Genomic DNA, 26,514 nt, shown 5'->3' with positions numbered 1-26,514 from the left:
ATGCAGCCCTGCCAGCGGCTCTGAGCTCAGCACCGATCCGCCTGGGGTTCTTTCCCTCTCCCCCTGCACCCCCTGCCGGTGTGCATGCTGTCAATCTTTCCAAAAAAAAAAAAAAAAACACCCTCTTATCATTAGAAATAGAGACTTTCAGGTTGAGAAAACTGTAGAAATCAGCCTGCTGCATTCCTGCTAACGTCCCTCTGCCCAAGCCCCCCCAGTAAACTCCCAAGGGCCGTCCGCCTTGTAATCCGGTGCCGACACCCTCCTTGTGTGCAGCTGCTTCGGGCCCCGCATCTCCGGGATGCCCTGCACCCTGCGCCCCGCCCCGGACCCCCCGGAGTCAGACCCTGAGCTGCGCGCGCCGCTGGGACCCCGACACGGACCAGCGGCCCCAGGTGATGCTTCCGCAGGTGCGCGGCCCCGCCCCGTGCCCGGCTCCGCCCCGCCCTCGCCCCGCACGCCCCGCCCCCGACCAGGCCCCGCCCCGCCCCCGCGCCGGCCCCGCCCCCGCCCCGCCCCGCCCCGCCCCGCACCGGCCCCCGGCAGCCTCTGAGGGCTGGTCCTCGCCGCGACCGCGAGCTGGAGCCGGTCCTCGGGCTGGGCCCGCGCATGCGCACCAGCCGCGGGCTGCGCCGCCTGCCCCGCGCGCCTCGGGCGGGAGCACATCCGGGTCTTCGGGCCTGGACGCCGCTCGCCGGCCGGGGTCGCTCGGGGTCGCCCGGCGCTGCAGGCCTCCGCGGTTCCCACGCGGGAAGTGCCGGGGGGTCGGCAGGTGAGGCCCGGGTCGGGGCCCGGCGGGGGGCGCGGGGGGCGCGGGGCGGGCCTGCGGGGGGGCTCGCTGCGGCGCTGTCGGGGATCGGCCGCCGCCGCCCTGGATGCGGGCCTTCCAGCGGCGGGGGGGGGGGGGGGGGGCGCTGCAGCCACCCAGACACCGCCAGGTCGGGGGCAGGGGGAGGAAAGGAAGCTCAGAGCTGCAGTTCTGCAAGTCGGGGTGCCCGCGTGGATCCCCTCGGCCGGGCGTGCAGCCCGAGTCGTGTGCAAGTTGGGGTGCCGTGTGCAAATTGGGGTGCCGTGTGCAAGTCGGGGTGCCCGCGTGGATCCCCCTGGGCCGAGCGTGCAGCCTGAGTCGTGTGCAAGTTGGGGTGCCGTGTGCAAGTTGGGGTGCCCGGGTGGATCCCCGAGTCGTGTGCACCTCGGGGTGCCCGCGTGGATTCCCCGAGTCGTGTGCAAGTCGGGGTGCCCTGTGGATCCCTCTGAGTCGTGTGCAAGTCGGGGTGCCCGTGTGGATCCCCGAGTCGTGTGCAAGTCGGGGTGCCCGTGTGGGTTCCTCTGAGTCGTGTGCAAGTCGGGGTGCCCGTGTGGATCCCCGAGTCGTGTGCAAGTCGGGGTGCCCGTGTGGGTCCCTCTGAGTCGTGTGCAAGTTGGGGTGCCCGTGTGGATCCCCGAGTCGTGTGCAAGTCGGGGTGCCCGTGTGGGTCCCTCTGAGTCGTGTGCAAGTCGGGGTGCCCGTGTGGATCCCCGAGTCGTGTGCAAGTTGGGGTGCCCTGTGGATCCCCCTGGGCCGAGGGTGCAGCCCGGGTCGTGTGCAAGTTGCCGTCCTGCTCTGAAGTCGTGGGGTCCGGGCGCAGCGGCGGGCACTGGAGTGAACGCGCGCCGGAGCAGGGTGCCGAGCTGGGTGACCGAGTGGGGCGCGGGGGGCGCGGTCACGGGTGGGTGCCGGCGGGGGGTGACGCCGGGGAACTGCCCGGGCCGCCCGCCCCGGCCTGCGTCTGCGAACACCGGCACACACTGGCAGGGACACGCTTTTGTGATCCGAGTGAACGGGCGCACGACATTCCGCTTTCCTGGGTGTGGGGCTGCGCCCCGCACCCGGGTCCGCAGGGGGCTCCCCTCGAGCCTGCCCGCACCTGCGCCAGGTGCCCAGGGCCTTGACCTGAACCCTGCGCACAGGCCCCTCCTAGCGGCGCCCCTATCCTAGTCATTCTTGTGACTGCAGAGCTTGGGTGCCTGGCCCAGGTGCGGCCCTCCCAGGTGTGTTGAGTTGGGAAAGGGACCTAATGTGGCCAGAACGGGAGACACTTGGAAGCCCTGATGTTTGGCCTCCCCACCCGACAGGGTTGGGTGGGGCTTGTTTGTTTGTTTGTTTGTTTTTCTTTGTACCAGTGATCAGGGCGCTGAATATTCTCGTGAGAAGTAAGCACATCTCTCAGGGACATGCCCTGTAGAAGCAGCTGCATCTGTTTTGCTGCCGGTTGTAGCGTTGAAATCCTTGCTGGCATTGGATCATTTAAATGAATTTAAATAGAGGCCAAAGTGCATTGTGTTGCAGTGAATTTGTGACTTGCTATGTAGGTTATTGTCTGGAAATGCCGTTTGTCTCCCGTTACTGTGCCAGACCCTAAGTCGTGATGGTCCTGACTTCTTAGGGTTTGGGCACCTGGGTGGCTCAGCCGGGCGCTTGAGCATCTGCCTTGTGCCCAGGTCATCACCCTGGAGTCTAGGATCAGGCCCCACACCAGGCTCCTTGCTCCGCAGCGGGTCTGCTTCTCCCTCTGCCTCTGCTCCCCCTGCCTGTCACCCCTCACCCCCTAAATCAAATACAATGTTGAAACATATTTTTTTAAAGATTTTATTTATTTATTCATGAGAGACACACAGAGAGAGGCAGAGACACAGGCAGAGGGAGAAGTAGGCTCCATGCAGGGAGCCCTATTTGGGACTTGATCCCAGGACCTCGGGGTCACGCCCTGGGCGGAAGGCAGGCGCTGAACCGCTGAGCCACCTGGGTTGCCCATGTTGAAACATTTTTAAAAAATAATAAAATAATTTCTTATTGTTATGCCTGAGTTCTAAATCATTATGTTCTCAAGGATATCAGTGAGGTTTCATATGTTCCTTGTAAGAAGACCTACAATTCCCATTAATGTCAGGAATTTGACTTATTTTTGCATGTAAAGTGTGGGAACTCAGGACTGCTGAAGCCATTTGTAAAAGGTTGGTGTGGGTGACAGATCCATTTAAATATGAAACTAAGAATTAAAACATGGGAATTAAGACCATAGAACACAATGTAAATGTTATGAATCTTGTCGATATAAAAGTAGTATATTTCACAGAAATCTGAGTTTACGAGACTTTATATCTTTTGTGGTAGTGGGTCAGTCCACATTGTCTGAAATGGAATCATAGTTTTTTAAAAGACTGATTTCTTAATATTAGTGCAATATTATGTCTTAACCTTAGAGTATGCTTTTTAGGAACTAAAACTGCTTTTTATGAATGATTTCTTTTTTTTTTTTTTTCCTTCAGAGGCTAGCAGTTTTAGTTCACTTTAAACTCAGGAAGAATAAATATTACGCTTTTTATTAAAAACAGCATGTCTGATATGATCTCATTGTTAAAAATGATTTCTATACATTGTTTTTATATGTGCACATTAGATAGACCTCTGGGATGTTGTATGCCTAAAAACAGTATTTTATTTATTTATTTATCAGTCTTTATTTTTGAGCGTAGAAATTTTGATTTTTTTCTTCCTATTATACCTTTCTGTATAAACTTTTAAGAAGTGCAAGTATCGTTTTTATAAAAACCCTTAACAAAGGGGAGGTCTGGTTTTTATAGTACTTATAGAGAGAGTTCTGGATTTCCATGACTAACCCAGAGGTGGGAAGTGATCCTTGCTACCAAACACTTGGATTCAAGATACGAAATCCTGCTTTGTTCGCCTTTAGGTTTATGTTGCTCCACGTACCGTCCCTGTCAAGACCGTGCAGTGCAGTGTGGTGTCTCACAAAGACTTTAAGGGTGCCTTGGTGTTACTTCTGGCTTTGTCGTTTAGTAACCGCGTGACCTCAAATTATGTGAGTCCTTCTCACCTACAACCGGGTGTTATATTTACTTCCGAAGACTGTTGTAGGCACTTGCATTACCTAGCCCGCTGCCCGGAGCCCGAGGGCTGTTCAAAAGAGGAAGGCCGTGACTGCCACTCTGAGAGTACAGCTTGCATTTGTGCGTGTGCGTGTCTTTGAGAAGTAACGTCCTTCTTGAAGTCATGAGTGTTCAGACACTTAGGTTTGCGTGTCTGTCCGTTACCTAACGCGCTCTGCAATGGAATCTTCTTCTCAGGTTTGAACCTCTTGTCCTGGAAGCTGTGCGTCCCCACAATGAGGCTTGTAATTCTTGACAACTATGACTTGGCCAGTGAGTGGGCGGCCAAATACATCTGTAACCGCATCATTCAGTTCAAACCTGGACAGGACAGGTATTTCACGTTGGGATTGCCAACAGGTAATACACCATTTTGTTTCCATTCTAGACACGTAAAGTCATGGGATGAGAGTTTCCCCTTTTTTCTTGCCACATCACTGATTGAGCATGTCCGTATATAGAGCCAGAAATGTCTATCTAGTGTGTACATTTCATTACTGTTTTCTTGTATTAAAATTGCAGATCAAAAATAAATAAATAAATAAAATAAATAAAATAAATAAAATAAATAAAAAATAAAATAAAATAAAATTGCAGATCACTTAACCAAATGTACAAGGAAATGTCCTAACTTAAGTTCTGGTCATAATATTTTTGTACCTTTTTCTAGCAGTCTTTTTTTTTTTTTAGGGATGCTACTTTCATTATTCATATAACTAGTTAGTAGATTAGCCTTCCTAATGATCAATAAGAGGTGCCTGACGTAGGTACTCTTGCCTTTTCATTTCACCTCCCCCGCCTCCTATGTTTTCATGATCTTACTAGCCCTTTACTATTTCTGTATTCATTTTCTTCTTTTAGAAATACTGTGAGTGAAAAATCAAAGACTGGTCTGTCTTCATAACAGAATAAACATAAGTGTGAATTGCATGTTTTAATGTACTTAGTTCCCTGTTAATTTTTTTCTTTAAAGTTAACCAACTGGCGTCCTTGATCTCATGGCACTTAATTTGATATTGTTGACTTGCCCAGGAAAGAGTATTGGACCTGGAATCAGAGCTGCCACTTTCTCGGTGATCGCAAGGCAGTTATTTATTCTACCTCCCTGATCTTTGGTTTCCTTACCTTTAAGAAGGATAAGGATAATGGTAGCTGATAATGTTGTTTGAGGCTCAAATAAGGCAATGTTTGTGCTACTCCTTTGTCTACTGTAAATACTGCATAAATTTAAGGTTCCCATAAGTGTATCTTATTCAAACAGTATTTTTTTTCTTCTGCTCCTACCCTCATATGTGCTAACGGCATAAAAACGACACACTTTTTTTCCACTGGTGTAATTTCCATAAAAGCTATTATTTAGCTCATCAAGTTGTTTGTTTGCTATTTTGCTTTTTGTCTTTTGGTCCAAGGAAGTAGATTTTTAAAAACTGTATGCGCCAGAAAATTGTATACACCAACAATTGTATACTGGCATCCTCAACACCCACATTTTGGAGACATGAGCCCCAGTGGTTGGACATAGTATCTCTGTATCACTTTGCCTGGGTTGCATCCAGGCTATGCTTTGATCATGCTCTTAAATATGATATAGAAATAAATAGTAATGTTAGTTTGGGAGCGGGAAATCTTCCCCCAGTCTGCAGGCAGTCCTAAACATGCTTTTGTGTGTTTAGATCTACAACTTTTGCTTTGTTTTTGGATAGTTTAGCTGCTAATAATATACCTGCCGATGGGGTATCTTGGAAGACCTTTGCTGGTTTTCCACTTTCCTCCTTCCTTGACCATTAACATGTTAACCATGCTCTCTCCTCTTCCTTGGTTTTGAGGGTTGCACATACACTTCTGCAACTGCATGTTGCATGCTATATTGTCCCTCCAACCAGGCACGGTTTCTGGGGAGTATCTGTTCCGTGTTTATTGACATGACCTTAACAAGCTTCACATGTAAGGGCCTGCATGCGTCCTTCCTCCCAAACTTACTCCCTGATTCCCTTAGTCTGAGGCACAATAGGAAAATTAGACTGCTTGTAGTTCAAACAATAGACCTGAACATGCTGGCTTTACTTACACTCACGTTGCTATAGTTCATATATACTGAAAACTATATGATCCTTGGAACCGAAAGGATCTCTCAGATCCCTGGCTCCTTAATCTTCAATCTTTTTGACCCGATCCTTTCATTCTCAAAATGGGAAAGATAATGCCAATTTCCCGAGGTTGTGACATTTACAGGAGCTAATGTGTAGAGATACCAGTGTAGCATCTGGCACCTGGGAAGCATACAGGTGTCATCTCTGCCCGCCGCCCCAATCTTATTTCTGTTCTCAACCACAACCCAACCCTAACTTTTACTATTGGAATCTACCCCTTTTTCAAGACTCAGTTGAAATGTCATCTTCATGAATCCTTCCTCCAACAAACTAGACTATACTCTTTTCTTCTTTGATTTACAACAGTTCTCCAGACTTTTTATAGGTTATTTACAATATTTTCCTTTGTTCCAGTTGTTTTATATTTGCCTATTCCTGTCCTGTGAGGTTTAAGGATAGAAACAGTTTTCATCTTTGTTTTATCTGAATCATACTGAGCACTTGGTAATAGCTATTACAGTAAATGAGTTTTACAAAGCAGATACTAAAATGAGGTTTCTTTAACCAGTGCACCATGTACTATATCTTTCATTATTTTATTTTCTTCAGTGACTTTGATTAAAAAGTAGAAAATGAATGTGGGTTTTGTTTTTTTTCTCATCACCATTGTGACTTCTCCCTTTTTTAAATCATATGTTCTTAAGTTGAAGGAGTCCCATAAATAGTATTCTTCGACATTGAAACAAACACAGATTTGTTTATGTTTCTAGAAAGGAAGAAGGAAAAGCACATTTGTCCATCTTTTGAACAGGTTTTATGTTAGTGGGCTATAGTTCTTTGAGATGGAATTGTTAAATTTGATGTATAAATTATTAATTGCAATTTAAAACGTTATGTTTGCTTTAACTTTAAGAAAATCTCTTAGTCTTCACTTCTCTGAACCAACATTTATTATTTATAGCCACTTGCATTATTCTTTCATCTCAAATGAAAGGCATTTAACTTTATACATTTTAGCAGATATATGCTGAAGATAACAGAAAATAAGAAACAGAATCTCCAGTTAAAATCATAAAGGCTAATGTTCCTCAATCAGTCCTTGCCAATTTCTGAGTCTATTTTGAAAGTAGAGGCGATATTTAAATTTAGCTCTGGTTTCCCTTTTGATTTCATTAAATCATCAACTTGACTTTTCTCTGTTATCACTTATATGATACAAATCCTTCTCTAAATCAGCTTTTTCTCAAAGGTGGGGTGTGCGTGTTTATTTTAATTCAAATGTGCTTTCTAGAAGTTTCTAATCTTAGAATATACAGCATTAATTCCAAATGCTAGACAACTTCTAGAATAATTTTCCAAACTATAATCTATTGACAGATTTCCAGTTTCATTCAACAAATTCTAAGAGTTCAAGGTATCTTGCAAATGTCTGTATAATTTGTAATACATGTGTTTATTGAATATGTATTTAAATTAATAATTGTTTCCCTAGTAAATTAGAAATAGAGAAGATCATTGAGAGTAAAGTAAATAGAAACATTTTTTTAAAAAATAGATTTTTCATGTTATATTAGAAAATGGAATCTCTATCTGTTTTAGGGAGTACACCTTTAGGATGTTATAAAAAACTAATAGAATATCACAAGAATGGAGACCTTTCTTTTAAATATGTGAAGACCTTTAACATGGATGAATATGTAGGTAAGCTATATTATTTGAATATATTATTTGGATATGTTATGTTTTAAATGAATATAGTTTAAGAATTAATATATTGTATTTATGTTTTGAATGTAGTAGGATTATTTTTAGAAGATAATGTACTGCCTTGTGATGAGAGTTGGGAGTTTATATTTAATAAAAATCTGTATTTTTGTGATGCTAGCACAATATAGTGGGAGGAATACGGGACTAGAAAACAGCTCTGTTCATTCTTGGGCTCGGCCAGTTACCAATCATGCAACTTTGAGCCAGTCCCTCAATTCTTATTTTTATTTTTTTCTTAAGGCAAAGTTAAAACTAGTGTGGTGGGGATAAATTGAGTACCACGTATGTAAAACTAATTAATAAAGATTTTTCAAATATAAGTGCATTTATATTTGTGGCTATGAAGCTATTAACATTATTGATTTCTAACTTAACAGGAAAGATCTGTGATGTGAATTAACTCTGTTTTAAACTTGGAACATAGGAATACATTTTTAACGGTAGCCTAAATGATAGCTAAACAATTTTTGTGATTCAGTATACTTTGCATGCATATAGGAAAAATGGAGAAACCTGGACCAACTTTTCAGATGTGTGGCTAATTAATTTATGTTGAGTTTAACACATATATCAGTTCCTTTGGTAAAATTTTTGTGTGTTTTAGAAGTGAAATATGATGATTGAATGCATGTGAACTAGACTTCTGTGTTTGAGTTCCAGTCTTTCTCTGAGAAATGTGACCTTAGGAAAGTTACTTAACTTTTCTGTGCTTTGTTGTTTATCTATAAAATGAGAATGATAAAAGTAATTCTGTAGATGTTGTATAAATTATTTGAATTAATGCATACATGTAAAGTGATTAAAATAACATCTGTCATATGAAGCATATATTCCACATAAAAATGCCTTGAAAAAAAATGCCTTGAAGTTGGATATGGAATTATAAAGGTTATATATTCGTAAATAGCATTTATGGCTTAATCGGGAAAGTAAACTTTGGATTTATTCCTGGAAATACTTAAATTTTTATTGATTAACTTTTTATTTAGGACTTCCCAGAAATCATCCTGAAAGCTACCATTCTTATATGTGGAATAACTTTTTTAAGCATATTGATATAGATCCTAATAATGCTCATATCCTTGATGGGAATGCTACAGATTTACAAGCAGAATGTGATGCTTTTGAAAAGAAAATAAAAGAAGCTGGAGGAATTGACCTTTTTGTTGGAGGTACGTAAAACATTTTGTCATTAATCTTTACCTTTGTTTAATATAGGGAACACCCGTAACTGTCTATATAATATCCATTTATTAAGCTACTGATTCTTATTTTACTTTATTTTCATCAAAAAAAATATTAAGATTACAAGTTAAAATTGTTTAAATTATGTCTTGAGAAGTAAGTTCTAATACCTGCTAAACTTTTATATTAATCTCTTTAGAATTAACAGTTTACCCACCTTACAAAATGACTGATGTTTCTTTTCCTAAATGATAATTCATATATTTTATGATTCCTTTAAAATCCTAACCCATCAAGAATTTCTTTACCAAATTACAAGGTTAAATCTCTAAAAGTTCGCATGAGGAACAGGTGGATTTTAGCATGTCAGTTAAGAATGATAAAGACTTATCATCACCCTGTAGTGAATGTGAACTAAGCTGTATAACTGTCTTCATAAACTCCACATGAATAAATGTTTAATTGGCTAAATTCCACATAAAATTTATGTATATCTGTAGGCACAGGTTCATAATGTACCATTGAAAATAGGAAGTTTATTTCTTTGTAATGACAACATGGTTTTCTGTCTTCATTATGAAGCCTCTGAAACAGCTGCTTAATTGCCCTAAGGATAGTATAGCATCAACTAAACTGAAACCAAACTTTGCTTTTTTGCCAGAAGTTTTAGTATTAAACTAAACGTACTAAAGCTCTAAGTTAAGTTCTCCAGATATATCTTATATTTGATTTAGTAAAAGACTGAAGACTGCTTAAAAGTACATGAGTTAGATGTTCAGGGGAGCTGTTTTGAAGCTACTTGATGGCTGAGGTGGCCCAGTATGGTTGTGGTGGTTGGTTGCCCTTGGGGAAAATTGGGTATTACATACGGTCAGACGTGAATTCACATTCTGTGTTGGTCACTTATCATCTGTATGACCTTGGGAAGTTTCTTTTGAAATCCAGTATAGCTATGTTATTTGTAAAAGAGGATTAATATTGACCATTCCAAAAATAGTGAGCATTAACCATGGTATAATGTATAAAATGCTTTGCACAGTGGCTGGTGTATAATTGGTACTCCATTAAGTGTTACTTCAGTCTTCCCTTTCTGAACTGTAGAATCTGAAATAATTGTTGCTTAGTTCATTGAATTTCCTGGGTTTTTTTTGTTTGTTTGTTTGTTTGTTTTTGTTTTTTTTGTTTGTTTTGTTTTTAACTGAACTATCTCTAATGGTATCCAGTGAGATTGAAATTTTCCCTTTGAGGAAATTTTTTTCTCTACCTCGCACTGCCAGTGTCATTTACTTTATTTTGTAGATAGGATGGTTTTTATCTCAGCAAGAATCTAAGCTAAGATACTTGGCCTCTCAAAATAGAAAGTTACCTGTGTTTTAAATAAAATTCGCTAATAATATTACTTCAGTATTCCTGGAAAACATTTGTATTACAATATTGTCCATATGGTTCAGTTCTGAGATAATTACTATTTGTACTTGCCCATATCAAGGGTATTTGAATCCATGTTTGGGAACATTTAAGGAACGCATTACCCATACATTCTCTAGATTTTCTAAACTCCATAGCAAAATCAAGTAAGATTATTACAATGTATACCTAATTACTGTAACGTAATTGTATCTAATGTATCTGTATTTCAGTTATATTGAGAAATATTTTCACTCATTACCATTATACAAAAAGGCATGGTGGTTATTAGACGTAGCCATTATTAAAAATGCCTTAATGAAAAATATCTTTTTTACTTCTTCATTTGAATGTCTTTTTTTTTTCTTTCCTGTTAATTTATTTGCCTTATATAAGAATCCTTGTGACAAATCCTTTGGGGATTCCATGCCAGAAAATAGAATTTGCAAGGGGGGTTGTTGGGGGGGTACCTAAGAACTCTTGAATTCCATTTTCTCCCTTTGTCTGCTTCCCAGAAAGTATTTACAGCTTAAGGTAATGTTGAAGCCTGACTATCCCTTATCATAGATTTCCCCTAGAACTTTCTTCTTTTCCTATAGCTTTAAGTCACTTTCCATTTCTTTTTAGCTAAAGTTTTTTGGTTTATTTCCTCACGATAGGTCGTCTTAGTTTTCCCTTTGAAACACATGAAGTACAAATTATAATTATTTATGTGTATCACTGACACTTACCACTAGAAAGAACTTTGCTTTGTCTTCTAACCAATTTTTGTCTTAAGGTTCCTGTAGACATCCTTCCCTGACCAAAAATAAATCAATTAAGACAATTTCCTTGCCTCTTCATTAACATCTTCACTGTAGTCATGTCATGCCATTTTATATTCACCGTCCAAAGGACATGATTAGCCTGTGTATCAGGGGAGAGGGGCTAGCTTATTGCATTTTCGCTGAACTTTCTCCTATTTGGGGTCCCCGTTATTGGATGTACACTCATGGAGGAATCTCATTTGATTCTTTTCCTTTGTTGATCTAGGTTTGTTATTGGATTTTTCAAGATGAGGCTTGGTATTTGGGTCTTATCACTTACCCTTCTTTTGTTCCAGGATTTGTTGGTTAATAAAAACACTAAGAACTGAGCCAAATGGGATCAAAATATCAGCCTTATTAAAGGTAAAGTTGGGTTAGAGATTTCAGGTTGGGCTTGAGGCCAAAATGGGGTTTCCTATTCCTCCCCTCTGAGCTGGAAAGAGTAGAAGGAGAAGAGCTCAAGACTATGAATCCGTCCTGTCTTACTCTGGGAAATAGAAGAATTCCCTTTTCTCAGTAGAAAAGAAAAAGGAAATATGTACTGCCAAAAGTTGTCATTCTTCCTGTGATGACAATTGTTAAGAGGAAGGGTAAATGTAACATGCAATCCCTGACCCAACCCCAGCAATAAAATATTCAAGTATGACAGTTTACAAATAAACTCTATAAAGATTTTACTAACTTTACCATTATTTTAAGGTACTGTTTTTAAAAAAATAAAGATAAGACAGCAGGGAAAACTTTAACCCTCTCCAGTAGTTACATGATTAGAATCTTTGGTTTGCAAGTAACTGTAATCTACTTTGGGACCAAAAGTGAATTAACTGGAATGATGCTGGGCTAACTCACAGAATTGTTAGAAGAACTGAAACAGCCAACTCTGTGGAAGAACAAGAACCAAGGAGCCTCAGTCTCCAACGCAGGAACCTACGGATGCTTTCCTGCTGTGCTGCCCTCAGATACCACAGCTGCAGATGCCTGCCTTCTTTTCTGCATCCCTGCTCGAGTTTCAGGATTTCTCTCAGGAAAGCTTGAGACAAGTATTTACCACTAGACCACACTCCTCCCGCCTCAGATACAGAGCAGACCAAGGCCCCCTAGTTGTGAGGGAAGCAGAGCGGGGCAGGAGGAGGAGAGGGAAACCATATCGAGCATACCAAAGAACAGTAGCCATTATTCGTTTATTGAGCCACTGGTTATTGAGGGCCTCCTGCGTGGCATGGATTGCTCTAAGAGGTAAGCGTAGAGTAATTAAGAGAAAGTCCTTATTCCAGTGAAATCTGCACTCTGCCCCACAGAACTGTGGGAACACAGGGAAGGCATGCAATCCAGACTCTGAGGTTTTAGAGATGTTTCCTAAGGGGGTGACTGATTAGTCTAGACTTCAAGACTGAATGAGGATTTGGCATGGTTTTTAGATTTCATGATTATTTCAATGAAAGTTTTGTAAAACTTTGTGAAACATTCTGAATGCTTTTAAAATAGTTTTATATCAGGAAGCTCAACCTCTGATGATTATTCACTGGGTGGGCGAGGGACTGCATTGACCTGTGCCGTCATGAACCGCTGCTGATACTTCCAGCCTTACTGTACACTTCTGGTGCACGTCACCAGGTAGAACGGAGGATCTTCCTATTTTTTCTGGAACTTGTACTTTCCTGGTTCCAGGCTTTCTTCTTTATACATACATAGAGAAATAAAATATTTGTACAGATTTATACTTAAGAGGAGAAACAATAGTTTTCTAAATCTAGCAAGAAATGCCCATCTATGATCTAAAGACTATATTTACAAGCGTATAAAAAATAAAAAAAAAAAATCCATACATAGTAAGCACAGGCTTTTTATGTCACCACATTAAAAGTTCCTAGAATGGGGTGCTTTGGTAGCTTATAATATGCTCCCCAAGATTTTCATTTCTCTTTTATTCCATCAAAACCAGGTTATTCTTTGTCATAGTTTGTTATGATCTGAGAGAAACTGGTTCAGAGTCAGTAAAAGACACATATCTGTCATTAAAGTAAATATATCAGTGTAACAGGTATTTTGACTCAGAACTTGTGGGTTTACTTTTTCATCGAGGTGGTCAGAGCTCTGGACTAGCTGGTAGGGCATACGTATGTAAGACTTGCTCTATTTATACCATAGAAAGTTTCTTCATTTTATGAAAAGGTTTGCTTCCAATTCCATTCAAATAAGGAATGTCATTTTTTTTTTTTTTTTACCTATATTCTTAGAGGCAGTCCTAGAATATCAGAGCTGGTAGTAGGTCTCCTTAAAGCAGTTTTTCCAGGTTGTGGTCGTCACCCATGAGTAGGTCACAAAATCAATATAGTCCTTCACATTCTGCATTTCCCTTTTGTAAGTTTTGCTAATGAAATAGAAAGGCTCCTCGCAGGGGTAGGTATTGTTTCATGCCGTTCTTGTCCTTAATTACGTTGTAGGTGTAGTTGTGTGTACTAGACTGCAGCGTCAGGTAGATCGCTTGCAGTAGGCCACGGCCAAAGGGTCTGAAGAAAACTACTGCCCTATACTGTCCAAGCTACAGGGAGGTCCACTAGGAATTGCACCCTGTAGACTAGGACCAAGTGAGAGAGTGTTGGCCATAAATACTGATGCGTAGGCATCCGAAGATTGGGGTTTGAGTCTTTTGTCTCTGTATTTAACTTAGTAAGCTTAAATTGTTACCTCGAATAGTCCTGTATTCTCCTTGCATGTCAGTCAGAGTTCCCTTTTGAGCTCACGAAAGCTTGAGGTGATGAGGGAAATAGATATTCCCAATAAGACTGTCTCACAAGATTGTTAAGTGTATGTGGTGTTGAGATGCGAAAAGGCTTTATCAACTGTAAAGCACGGTGCTAATATAAGCTAATATGCTAAATTTTACTGCTGTTGCGATCATGCTAGCGTAGTGCTGAGCATATGGAGAACCTTGGAATGCTCGTTGAATTGAAGACAGGAACAAATGTTTTAATGCAGGATTAGACGCCCGGTTATCAAAATAAACAAGGTGAGCCGTGTTTATGACTGTTTGCTCTTAAAAACAAGTTGAACCCTGAGAAATCTTATTTACTTTATGTGTCTATGTGTGTGTATACTTCTTTTAAAAGGAATCGGTCCAGATGGTCATATCGCTTTCAATGAGCCAGGATCCAGTTTAGTATCAAGGACAAGATTAAAGACTCTAGCAATGGACACCATTTTGGCAAATGCTAAATATTTTGATGGAGATTTATCGAAGGTGCCAACCATGGCTCTGACGGTTGGTGTGGGGACAGTGATGGACGCAAGAGAAGTAAGAATTCAGTATTCTTCGATGTCTATAGATTTTGGAGGAATTATGGCACCAAGTAATTTTGGTTACATCCTGTTCACAATGTAAATTGTTGTCTAGCTTTTAATGACCTATGTCAGTCTCACTGCCATGTTTAGAATCCAACCAAATTAAGGCTTTTGGGGCATATGTAAACTAGGAATTGTGCACCACCCCTTTGGGAACACTGCTACCTTTGCCTGTTCCTGCCTCACAATTTGAGTTCCTAAAATCCTACTGATCCGATGGTCTGTTTATAAGTGAAATAGGCTGGTGAAAGGTCTGTTCGAACAAAGATGCCATGCTGGTTAGCACTAAACTCTTTCGGGAGGCTCGGGATAATTTAGTGTAAAGTACATTAAAAGAAAATGTTTTATTAACTTAGAGAGAGAGAAAGAGAGCCCAAGCACGAGCTGGGGAGGAGCAGAGGGAGAGGGAGAAGCAGACCACCCGGTGAGCAGGGAGGGGGGCCTGACAACAGGGCTCGATCCCGGGGCTCTGGGATCATGACCCTTACCGAAAGCCGACTCCCAACCAGCTGAGCCACCCAGCGCCCCAGCACAGTGTACAATACTTCTTGACTGTGAGAGGGTAGCCAGTTTCTAGCAGAAAAAGAACCCATCTAAGTCCGGCTGGATGTGTCCCAAAATGGATGTACCTAAGAAGGCAGGGACTCCGAATAGCAGATCCTACCTAATTTTTAAATTTTTAATTGGGCTTTGATTTCCTTCCCTGAGAATAGCAGAACAAATTGCAGCCAGCTCATGATTCTGTGGTTCAGTTCTACAGAAACTTCCTTCCTGGTAACAAGATGGGGCAGGTTCGGAGGAAAGCAGACCGACAATACGTCTGGGCTGGGACACACAGATACAACTGTCATTCAAAATGTAGTTTTTTTTTCATCTAAAAATCATCCTTATGTGAAGAAAGAGCTTTGAAGGATTGAAATTCCATAGTAATTACATCGAAAAAAAGATTTTAGAGCCTGAAAAACTGAAAGTTCTGCAAATAGATTTGTTACATTTAACAAGATTTAAGTTGTGATAGAACAGGCTAATTGTTAGAATGAACGGTTACTCAGATCTGATTTTTTTTTCTTTTGGTCATTTTTTTCCAAAAAGATTTTGCGATGCTACTCACCTTAGAGTATTAGCTCCCGGCGTGACTACAGAGAAAACCATTATGGCAGAACTATTCTAGGACTTCATTGTTCTCCCAGGGGCCTTCGTGCTTTGATTTTTTTTTATAGCGTTGTTTTGACACAGGCATCACCCTCCATGGTCTTCGTTCTTTAACTGCGAGGAGCTTAACGTGTACAGATGTTCATTTGCCAGTGATTTTAACTGTGGCGTGAGCTGTTCTTCAACTTTAGTTTTATTAGGAACAAAGACAATAAAACCTGAAACAACGTGGGGAGATGCTCCTGTTAGGGGGAAGATGCACGTGAGTGGTTCGTGCATCAGGAAGCAGCTTCGTAATTAGGCGGCCCTGCTAGCGACCGGCCCTGAGGCCTTGGGAGTGACGCCTGGGAGTGTCACGGTTCCCCTGGGCTTGGGCATGGTCAGCCCGTAAGGAACCCCTTGGGTGGGCCCGAGGCCTCTGTGCTCCCGGGCCTCCCCCCGCCCCCCGAAACTCCCCTCCTTGACCGCACTCCCCATGGTCAGAGTGACTGTCTTCTGTTCTCTCAGACCACTCTGTTCTTTGCCTTTGTAGCACTTTCCACAGCTCCTGGTTGTTCTTGTAGGTGGACCGGTTTAACCTTACAGTCTACGCTGCCTGCACATAACAGGGGCTTACGAACTGCGGGGCGTAGTGTGAATGGACTATGTTGAGACGTCACGTTGGACACAGTTCTGTCCGCAGTTTGCTCATTTATTTGAACCAGCAAATCCGATTCTTGTCGACCTTTGGCTCTGCCAAAAGCTAAATGTACCTCCAAAGGATTACAGTTTTGTTTTTACTGAGGTATATTTAAAGGTGATATCATATATTTTAAAGGCAATTTTGAAAGAGAAAACAAATTGTTTTCCACTATTGCAACATCTTTAGAATTGCTTTATATAATTAAAATACTTTGGATACTTATTCCTAAGGTGACGTAGGAAAAAACCAATAAAATCTAAAAATCTGCTTTTGATTTTGCTACCTTACTGAAAGTCCCCAAAGTCGGGGGTGACCGCTTCATTTCTGACACGCAGCATCTTTCCAGGCCTGTCCTCCTGGGCCTCTTCATCATCTGCACTACGGACCCCCCCCCACCCCTCCCATCATAAAACTCTTGCCATTACTCCTCTTGCGGAGCTCAGCGTTCCTTCCCAGTCTGCCTCCCAAGCTGTTCTCCCTTCACCAGCCCTTTGAATATGGTTGTTCCCTCGGGTCTCAACCTGGAGGCGCACATGGTCTCAACCTCTGCAGTGCTTCTGGGGATGCCTTTTTTTTTTTTTTAAAGTTTTTTTTTTTTTTTAATTTTTATTTATTTATGATAGTCAGAGAGAGAGAGAAAGAGGCAGAGACATAGGCAGAGGGAGAAGCAGGCTCCATGCACCGGGAGCCGACGTGGGATTCGATCCCAGATCTCCAGGATCGCGCCCTGGGCCAAAGGCAGGCGCCAAACCGCTGCGCCACCCAGGGATCCCCTTTTTTTTTTTTTAATAAGTCAATAGCAGTCACTCTTTGGAGCATTCTTTCAGTAATCTTGTCACCATTCCAAAAAGATAAAGTACTCTCAGTACAGTGGTAATACCACGTATCTTGTGCTCTTCCTGAAGCTGCACACTGTGTATTTCCACCTTCCAGCTGAGATCTAGATACCTAAAGGCGTATCCAAAATTTATGGTGTCCAAAATTTAAATTTCTCTTTCCGCCAAATTTGCCTTTCTTCTGAATATTATCTCCCTTGGTGAATAGCGGCACTCACCATGAAAATTCTCTGAGCTTGATACATGTCATCATCAGTTTCTTCTCTACATCTAATCAGTCACCAAATCCCAGCCATTTAACAAATAACTTAGAGGCAAATAAGGATCCCACCCTGCATCACCACTGCCTGTTAGTCTATTATCAGTTTTTTCAAACATTATTGCAAACCCCTTCTAAATCATAAAAATGGTGAAGATTCATTCTGACACATACATTTATATTTGCAACATGTTCTTTGAATCATAGGCTATTAGGAACTTGGGACCAAGAGCTTGGATTTTCTATAGTTTGTAAGACTTGTGTGCTAAAAAAAAAAAAAAAAAAAAAAAAAGACTTGTGTGCTTTTTATTTTTTTATTTTTATTTGTTTATTTTCTATTTTATTTTATTTCTTTTTTGACTTGTGTGCTTTTTAAAGGGCGGTTCTTGCATTTAAGTAGATCCCTAATGCTTCTTTAAATCTAGTTTTTGTTTCAACTTTAGATAACAATCTGTTCAACAAAATAGTCTTAGGCTTCTTTCTTTTACTTTCACTGTACTATCTGTTGTATCGATTGTCTGGATTAGAGCAATTTGGTTTATCATTCCTGGTTATATATTCTTTGTTGACCTGCAGTTCTGCTTTTGCAAAACAGCCTTTTCTTTTTCTTCATTTTCCCGGGTCACTTCTGCACATCAGTATCTCATGTATTTTTTTTTTTTTTGTCTCATGTATTAATAAGTACACACGTTATGGAATATTCAGTAATACTCCATAACAAGATACTATTTTACTTTAAACCAGAGAGAGTTTCAATATATGCTTGCCTTTTACCTTGAAGAACAAAAATAAATACCTTGATCTGTGAAGAAATATGTAGCTATTCATTTTTATTTTACCTTCAGAGGAATATTGGTGCTAATAACATATTTTTTCTTAAAAAAAATGAAGCTTTTTAGTCATTTGAAACATGTTTTAAGAATTAACTAACATGTAATGGTCATGACTTTTCAGGTAATGATCCTCATAACAGGTGCACACAAGGCATTCGCTCTCTACAAAGCAATAGAAGAAGGAGTAAATCACATGTGGACCGTTTCTGCTTTCCAGCAGCATCCCCGAACTATCTTTGTGTGTGACGAAGATGCTACATTAGAATTAAGAGTTAAAACTGTGAAATACTTTAAAGGTGAGCATTGAAATTGCAGAAGCAGACGGTGAGAATGTCCCATTGTAGAGGATCGGTAAGACCTCATGAGACTATGGAGTGACATCCTGCCCTGCGCCTGTTGAAACCGGCATCTTGCCAACACAGTAGCCAGTTCTTTTTAAGGAATAGAAGCCTCCACCTCAGATAATGGTAGCTTTCAGAATAGTTTCCTATTATTTTCATGAAGAGAAAGTCTTCCGTTTTCAGTAAACAAGATTTTTCTTGAAATCCAAAATTTAATAAAATATTTTACTTTCATACTGTATATTCAAGATTAAATAGCCCAAAAGGAAACGTATATTTGTTCTTTCTGATTTTCTTGTCATGGTTCCCCTGTCCCACCTTCCTCACCAAGTTGGGTTAAAATCTCATCAGCAGATACATTGGGTTGCCCACTATATCATTGAATCTTCACGACTTCACATTATCTCCATATATCAGTTACAAGGGTTTGGTGTCAGCAGTTTGGAGTCTGCAGGTAAGCAGGGGTTTGGCTGACCAGCCTTCTGCACGTAGCTTTTCCTTGTGGCTCTTCGTGCAGTCTAGTTCAGTAATTCTTAAACCTTACCATACCAGGTTGTAAATAAAAAAAAAACCCACATGGTCTTGATGTAATGGGTGATTTAAGAGATTTTTCAAGGAAAATTTGACAATACCATTTGGAACCCATTCCCTGCTTAAGAGTGAATTCCACAGCTTTATAAATAGGTGCTTTATAAAGTACTTGTATTTTATATAGCAGATATGAAAATATTACATAACTGGTCTTTTATATATATTTATATATATATATATATATAGGTAATTCACAGGGTGGTATGTATACTGTTGATCTTACATGAATGATTTTGTATTTTTAATTTTTTTACTCTAGTTACTAGCTATTAATTTATATTAGAAAAAAATATACTGAACCAATCAAACCTGTATTCCAGGAATATTATTGTTTTAACAGGGTTAAAGAAGTTACCATATTTTATTGCTTCTAAGACACATCTTTTTTCACATCTATCTTGTCTGAAATTGGAATGTGTTTACATTATCTGTTATCTAGTAGCATTGTTTCTTAATGGTCCATAAAATACTGTGTGTTTTATATAGTTTTCAGTGTCTCATTCATGAAATAATTATATAAATTTAAGTTATAAGTCATTTTAAAGGAAATCTTTAACTCCTGTAAATGTGTGAATGTAGCAAAAATCTTGAAGATGATACACAAATGGTTGAGGTTTGATTAACAGTGAACGAGTTTGATGTATGTAGTTTTATATTTGCACTTAGTTGTGAGCATTTTCCTGTTTCACTATTCTTCAAGAGCATTTTTAATGGCTATATAAGTCAAGTAGATGTATCATAATTTACTTAAACCTTTCCCTTACTGTTAAATGCTTCGATTATGTCCAGTCATATTTTTATCAAAAATATTTTTTTTTCTTACCAAGCCATAAAAGTATCAAATTAAACTGAAATATTGGCAAGTTTTAAATAAGTTAACAGGTAAAAGAGAAATGTCTGTGATGAGTTGTGAATAAGACCCTTCCTATGGAGTTTTACCCATATATTCCCAAGGAGTCTTTCAGGTACATTACAAATACTAGACTCCTTGAACAAACTAATAGAAGGAATCCCCATTATCCACATATTTTATTTTATTTTTTAAAGATTGTATTTATTTACTCTTGAGAGACCCAGAGAGAGAGGCAGAGACCCAGGCAGAGGGAGACGCGGGTGCCCTGTGGGGAGCCCGATGCAGGACTCGATCCCAGGACCCCGGGGCACGCCCTGGGCCCGAGGCAGACGCTCCACCGCTGAGCCTCCCCGGCGCCCCATCCACATAGTTTAATGCCAGACATTCATTTAACTTTCCCATATTCTGGTACCAGCAATCCTCAGGTAAACCCCTGGTGCTCATCAGGATGTCCCTTTGGTTCCTGTCATAACATGTCTGCATTTCAGGGAAGTGACCGCTTCAGCTACACGGTAACAGCCGGTCCGCCGATGACCAGGCTCAGTTCTCCACGGCTTGTTCTTGGGGTGCGCAGGTCTCACCGCCCAGGGAGGCGGATGTTCTCGTAGTCCCATTTCCAGAGGCGTTCACAGGCCCAGTAGGGCCGCAGTCGCCAGGGCCGCAGGCTCCGCGCGGGCGGAGCTGGGGAGGGAGCCCGGGGGAGGGGAGGCCGCCTCTGGCCTCCCGGTGCTCGCTCAGGAGGAGGAAGGGACTCTGGCTAATGGTGGTTGAGCTTGTGTGGGTCGTTCTCACGCCGGGTAATTGCTGCCCGGGAGGCCCTAGGCAAAGGTTAAGGACAGCGTGAGACAGGAGGAGGGCAGGTGATTACATGTGCTTTGTTCTTTTTAATTCATCTGCCCAGATCTAAGCGGTTCTGAACTCTGTTGAGGTGTAGACCCTCCATGAGAGGAGCGCTGCTCTGCGGAGGCCGTTGTGTGTCCACTGTGGAGCTGCATGTATTCTGAAGAGGTTGGGGTGTCCGCCCCAGTCAGGGTGCCTCCCTTCAGGACGGAGGAAAGTGGAGCGGAGACGCTGTTCTGGGCCACGTGCAGCCCCCACTGACGGCAGGTGCTTCGCTTCAGGGTAGAGTCCTGACTGTTCTAAACCCGCTCGGCGACCGGCGCAGGGTCGTACCCACGGACTTACCTACCACTTCAGGATGCACTGGAGGCCGTGACCCCTGTAGTCCCCCAGGGTCTACTCACGTTCCTACCCTTTCTTCGGTCGTCCCTAAAAAGTGCATGAAAGGGCTCTAATTCTGTAGGTCCTGAACTGCACCTCAAACAGTAGAAGTCATTGGAAGTTCATTTCAGGATATACCTTTTGGAAGCTAGAAGTAAATCACAGGAAAGCAGCCTAATATTTCATGTTTTATTCGGATTTGTTTGATTTTGCTGATTTTATATAAAGCCTGTGTTTCACGTCCTTGAGAATATATTTTCAGGACCTCATCATCATGGTGAACATTTTTTTTTGTTTGTTTATTCCTTTGTAAGCCCTACTCCAGTAGCTTGAGACGGAGACCGAATGAGTTCAGATTGAGCCAAAACCTTAAAAGTGACGTTTAGGATCTATGACATTTAACATCTTCCAGCAACATGACAGGAAGTCTCCACATTTGAGTACTCAGAATTTATTTTTTTTTTTCTGTTAATGATTTAAGTAGCAATGTTTTGCTTCAATCGAATTCTTGTGTAAAAAATGTCAGTTTTACCTTAAGTCAATATAAATTCTTTATGTATCATCCAAAATGTAAGTAATAAAATTTTCAAAATAATTTCTAGTTTGGAAACAGCTTACATGTAAAAGTGACAGCCAATGTGTAAACTTGATAGAGTTGAATTTTTAATTATTCTGATGTTTTGTGTTTTCAAGCTCTAATGTATTATTTCCATGATCAGAGCTGTCAGCAAATGAGAGAGGAATTGTTTCAGGTAGAACGATCCTAATTCTAGAAGACGCAGGTCTTCTAAACCGAGTATCTAACATGACCATTGTGTGTGTCGTCCCCTCTCCTCCTGGGTGTCTCCAGTCCCCATTTTACTGCCCTACATACTGGTTGTTGAAATGGACCAGGCTTTTCAGTTAAATTCTGTTTTAAATAGTATTGGTTCTGTTCAGATGGATCATCTGGTAAATCATTTCCATTAGCAAGTATTTTTTTCTTTGCTATAAAAATTACCCTTAAATGTTTATTTTTGGTAAATATAAATTGTATTTTCCAGTTAGTGTCATTAGCCGAGAAAACAGGCTGAAGTGCCTTCAAGTACATAGTCTAACGTGGTGTCAGTTAAAGAAGTGTAAGAAGTATCTCTGTCTGAAAGTAGTTGACTCAGCATCATAAAAAGTGGACTGATTAAGTGATTTGAGAAACTTTCATGAAAATAAAAGCTTCACAAAGGGACTTAAGTTTTGCTCACTGCATTATTTCAGCATCTAGAAGTTTGCCTGGCACATTAGAGGCATTTGATAAATTGTGGGTAGTTGGACAGGTACGTGGATGAGAGAACAAAGGACTATGAAACCACCTGAGTCCACGCGCTGAATTATATACAGTCACCCTGTGGAGCCCAAAGGCTATTAAATAGTAGTTGAAGAAAACTTTTTGAGTTGAAAGGATGGAAAGCCCTAGAAAACAGATAGTAGCACTCAGGTTGGAAGGAAATAGCACAGGCAACATCACGGATGTAAGGAAGAGCGAACACAGGAGCAACAAAGTTCCTGTTAATAGACTAGAGAACAGTTAAAGTATATTGATAAAGTGGGGTTATGTTGTATTTTTTTAAGTTTATTTTTTTTTTTTTAAGTAATCTCTACACTCAACATGGGGCTTGAATTTACCAACCTTCAGGAGTGGCATGCTCTTCTGAGCCAGCAGGGCGACCCTGGGCTGCATTATACTTTTAAAAAGGGAACGTAGAAGTTAAGGTCAAAAAGGAAGACCAGGGGATCCCTGGGTGGCGCAGCAGTTTAGCGCCTGCCTTTGGCCCAGGGCGAGATCCTGGAGACCCGGGATCGAATCCCACATCGGGCTCCCAGTGCATGGAGCCTGCTTCTCCCTCTGCCTATGTCTCTGCCTCTCTCTCTGTGTGACTATTATAAATAAATAAAAATTAAAAAAAAAAAAAAAAAAGGAAGACCAGGAAAAAAAATAAAAGTAAGTAAGTAAATAAATAAATAAATAAATAGGAAAACCAGGGCTCCAATGTTGTGACTCTTCCCTTCTTTTGAGTCATGGACCATTATGAAAACCTGGTGAAGAGATGGTCCTCCGAACAAAACCCACACATGCACTCACACTTGCATACAGAACTTTGTATATTAATGCAGGAAATTCAAAGACTCCTTGAACCATCTCAAGTTCTATTCTATCCTAAGAGTTGAGGCTATATTTGATTTCTGCTTCCAGTTGTCATCACTTTGGGAGTCAGAAATGATCCAGTATTAACTTATTTGCATACTAAGTTTAACTCTTTTGTTATGTTTAAATATGGAGTGTTCAACTTTTTTAATGACACCTTGGTTTTTTTTTGTTTTTGCTTTTTTTGTTGTTGTTGTTGGTTGTTTTTAGCTTCCTTCAGTATAGTTTATTACCACCCCTGTTGTAAATACACGTCATTAGTAGTAAAAAATAATTGCCAGATGAATGGATAGGGTAATACTTTGGAGAACTAAAGCTACCTTAGTTTAACAACAGTTCTGAGACCCTGGGCTGGAGGCTGGAAGAGAAGTGCCAGAGGATCAAACTTAACCAACTCATAGATGTAATTAAAATATATTAACCAAGTCAGTATTCAAATTTATTATTTCGTTGAAGCTTTGAAGGGAAGAACTGCTTCTACTCTTTAGGGATCTCTACTCATTCTAGATCTACAGCTTCATAAATAATTACAAATTGCTATTTGCTAGGTAGTTACAGCTAAACATTATGAAACGTGTATCTGCATTTTTCAATAAAATTTATTTTCTATCAGATGGGAACCAATGTATTTATTGTATCTTATAAACTCTTCTATTTTCTAAGGTAAATGAGGTATAATTCAAAATTAAAAATAAAACTAGAATTGTGTTTTTCTTCTTTAAGGTTTAATGCATGTGCACAATAAACTTGTGGATCCACTATACAGTATGAAAGAAGGAAATTGAAGGAGATTGGAGCAAAACTCTGCTTGAATGAACAGAACACTTTTATAAGTAGTAGATGAATTTTCAGCTATGCAATATGCTAAAACATGGGAATTTTTTGAAGATCGTCATTTTTGAAGTCCAATATCTGTTAAACATTCCATATTTAGAATGTGTCCATTTTATACTAAGATTTAGGAGAAATAGTTGGCTCTCACAAACAGCTGTTTATTATAAAGTACAGAAGCCACAGAGCCACTCTGTAAAACATCACAGAAATGAAATGTTTAAAAGATTTCAAGTCATTTTACATACGAAGAATCTACACATCAAATATCGTTCGTATGAATCCGGTGGCTTTCTCAGAGTTTTATTTTTTAATTACATTAAGACACTCCAAGCCTTTCAGATATCTTAACAAGCATTGCAGACCTTTACTTTTGGAATGTAATCTTTGTATTTTCTGTACATTACACACAAGCTTTTCTGCACGTGGTTGCCTTAGTCATCTTTCTGCAGTAGCATCTGGACATCAAAAGTCCTGCTAGATATTGTTGGAACAGAAAATCTGAAGAGAGGACAGTGCCTAAAAGTACAGTTTACGTCCTTTGGGAAAGTCTGTATAAGTGCATGATTTTTGTGCACCACCTTCTTCTATAGCACTTTTTTACAAATGTGCTTTTATTTTTATTTAATGACTTGGGTTCATGCTTTTAATATAAGTATTTTGGCAATTATGAACTTTATACCTAGCAACACACTTAAATTCTTTTGAAGACAATTTTCTGATTGTTAAACTTCATAAATGATTAGCTTTATTCCTTATGTCTAAAAGGATTACATGAAGTATATATAAAAGGAATTACTGTAAACTTTGCCATTAACAACTTGCATCATTAAATTGCAAATAAGAGTATATTGTTTTCTATCTTTAACTCAAATAAAGCTTATAATAAACAAATGTTACCTAAATTTTATTTCCAGAAGTAAAAACGAATACATGTATCTGATATATTCCAACATTATTAGTAGTATTGATTCTGCATTTACTTTGTTTGTTGCCATCATGCATTTAGGAGATATAAGTTAAAAAGACAATAATTTTACCTATGATTTCTTAGACACTCCTTGGGCAGTAAAAAAATTCTCCCTTCAGCATATTTTGCATCTTACAAGCCCATCCAGAAGGATTACTTTAACTGAAATGTGATTGAAATGTATTTACAATTAAGTTCCTTGACATATTTAAATAACAAATAAAAATTAAAAATGAAACTGTTGGTATAAAATGTTCCTTTAATTCCAAATAATGTAGTTCTAATTGCCTGGTTATAAATGGTCTTTAAATGACTATTAAGTCATATCGTCTTCCAGTCACACAGCTGGTAATAAAGAACTGGCTACCGGGCAATGCCCTATTTATCTTAGGAAGTCACAGTGTGATCCTAAAAATGCTAAACATAACTTTTGGTGCATGATTCACTGTATTTCTGTGCTTTAAATGTGCTAGCTCAAACACAGTTGAGCAGATTTCCCATCACTACCCTTCATGTCAGGGGGCTAGTTGTAGGTCCAAGTGCCCGAGCTCCTCGGCAAACTGATCTCCGGTCACGCTAGTCCCTAGCTCAGAGGCTTCTGGATTTCCACACGGCAATGAAGCCTGGTAGCTAAGAACGGGTATGGTTTGGATTAAAAACAGCGAATCCCAGCTTTGTCAGTAACTGGCACTGGCCACGTGTTAAGTCTGCGCTGCCCGCCCAGGTGACAGATGGTGGTGGTACCTTGACGCCTGGGAGCTCAGGACGGCGGCTGTCACGTGGTATACACCCCAGAAGTGGTGGCTACTCGGGTCCTCGTGTAAATTACTGTAGTGTTGGCAAAAGTGTTAGTATTGGTCCTCGGGGAATATACTTAGCACACAACTCTAAATCATGAAAATCATCTGTCTGGGAGCGTGGTTCAGGGGGAGAACTTAAACTCCTACTACAAAGTCTGAAAACTACATTTATCACTACAAGTAAAACTGCTTCCTACAAAGTCAGGATAAAGGAAAGAGAACTAAATCTGTCCCAATTCTACACACGCTAATAGAGCACAAAGCTTTAACAGCAGAAACGTGGTCCATACTTAGTGCCAGGTACCAACTACAACCCTCTCCTGACAGTCACAGAACAGAACATCCTGTCTTAGACGTGATCTGTAAATGCTCTTCTGGTTTCAAATATACCACACAAAATACAAATATTGTTATGAAATCTCCTATTTTAACTATTACA

The 26,514-nt window shown here is 40.5% G+C and overlaps 1 protein-coding gene across 2 annotated transcripts; it reads left to right on the top strand.

Moving 5' to 3' along the window:
- Positions 1–614: 614 nt before the first annotated feature.
- On the top strand, positions 615–25,513 carry GNPDA2 (glucosamine-6-phosphate deaminase 2). 2 transcript variants are annotated; one of them, XM_072774921.1, is made up of 7 exons: positions 615–772; positions 4,129–4,290; positions 7,620–7,721; positions 8,777–8,959; positions 14,296–14,480; positions 18,411–18,585; positions 24,198–25,513. In XM_072774921.1, the coding sequence occupies exons 2-7, from the start codon at positions 4,167–4,169 to the stop codon at positions 24,257–24,259; spliced, it is 831 nt and encodes a 276-aa protein (XP_072631022.1). In that variant the 5' UTR covers positions 615–772; positions 4,129–4,166; the 3' UTR covers positions 24,260–25,513. The 2 variants fall into 2 exon arrangements, with proteins under 2 accessions (XP_072631022.1, XP_072631023.1); XM_072774922.1 differs by having other exon boundaries at positions 20,976–24,242.
- Positions 25,514–26,514: the final 1,001 nt, after the last annotated feature.

Source organism: Canis lupus, chromosome 14 (genome assembly GCF_048164855.1).
Source record: "Canis lupus baileyi chromosome 14, mCanLup2.hap1, whole genome shotgun sequence".
In the NCBI taxonomy this organism is placed as follows: Eukaryota; Metazoa; Chordata; class Mammalia; order Carnivora; family Canidae; genus Canis; species Canis lupus.
This window is presented reverse-complemented; position numbering and strand designations above follow the sequence as displayed.

What these genes read in the sequence shown, in the direction of transcription:
- GNPDA2 (XM_072774921.1), top strand. Translation starts at nt 4,167, where the DNA reads ATGAGGCTTGTAATTCTTGACAACTATGACTTGGCCAGTGAGTGGGCG. An exon ending in AATTGACCTTTTTGTTGGAG is followed by an intron (nt 8,960 to 14,295) that starts GTACGTAAAACA and finishes TTCTTTTAAAAG; the next exon opens with GAATCGGTCCAGATGGTCAT. An exon ending in CAGTGATGGACGCAAGAGAA is followed by an intron (nt 14,481 to 18,410) that starts GTAAGAATTCAG and finishes ATGACTTTTCAG; the next exon opens with GTAATGATCCTCATAACAGG.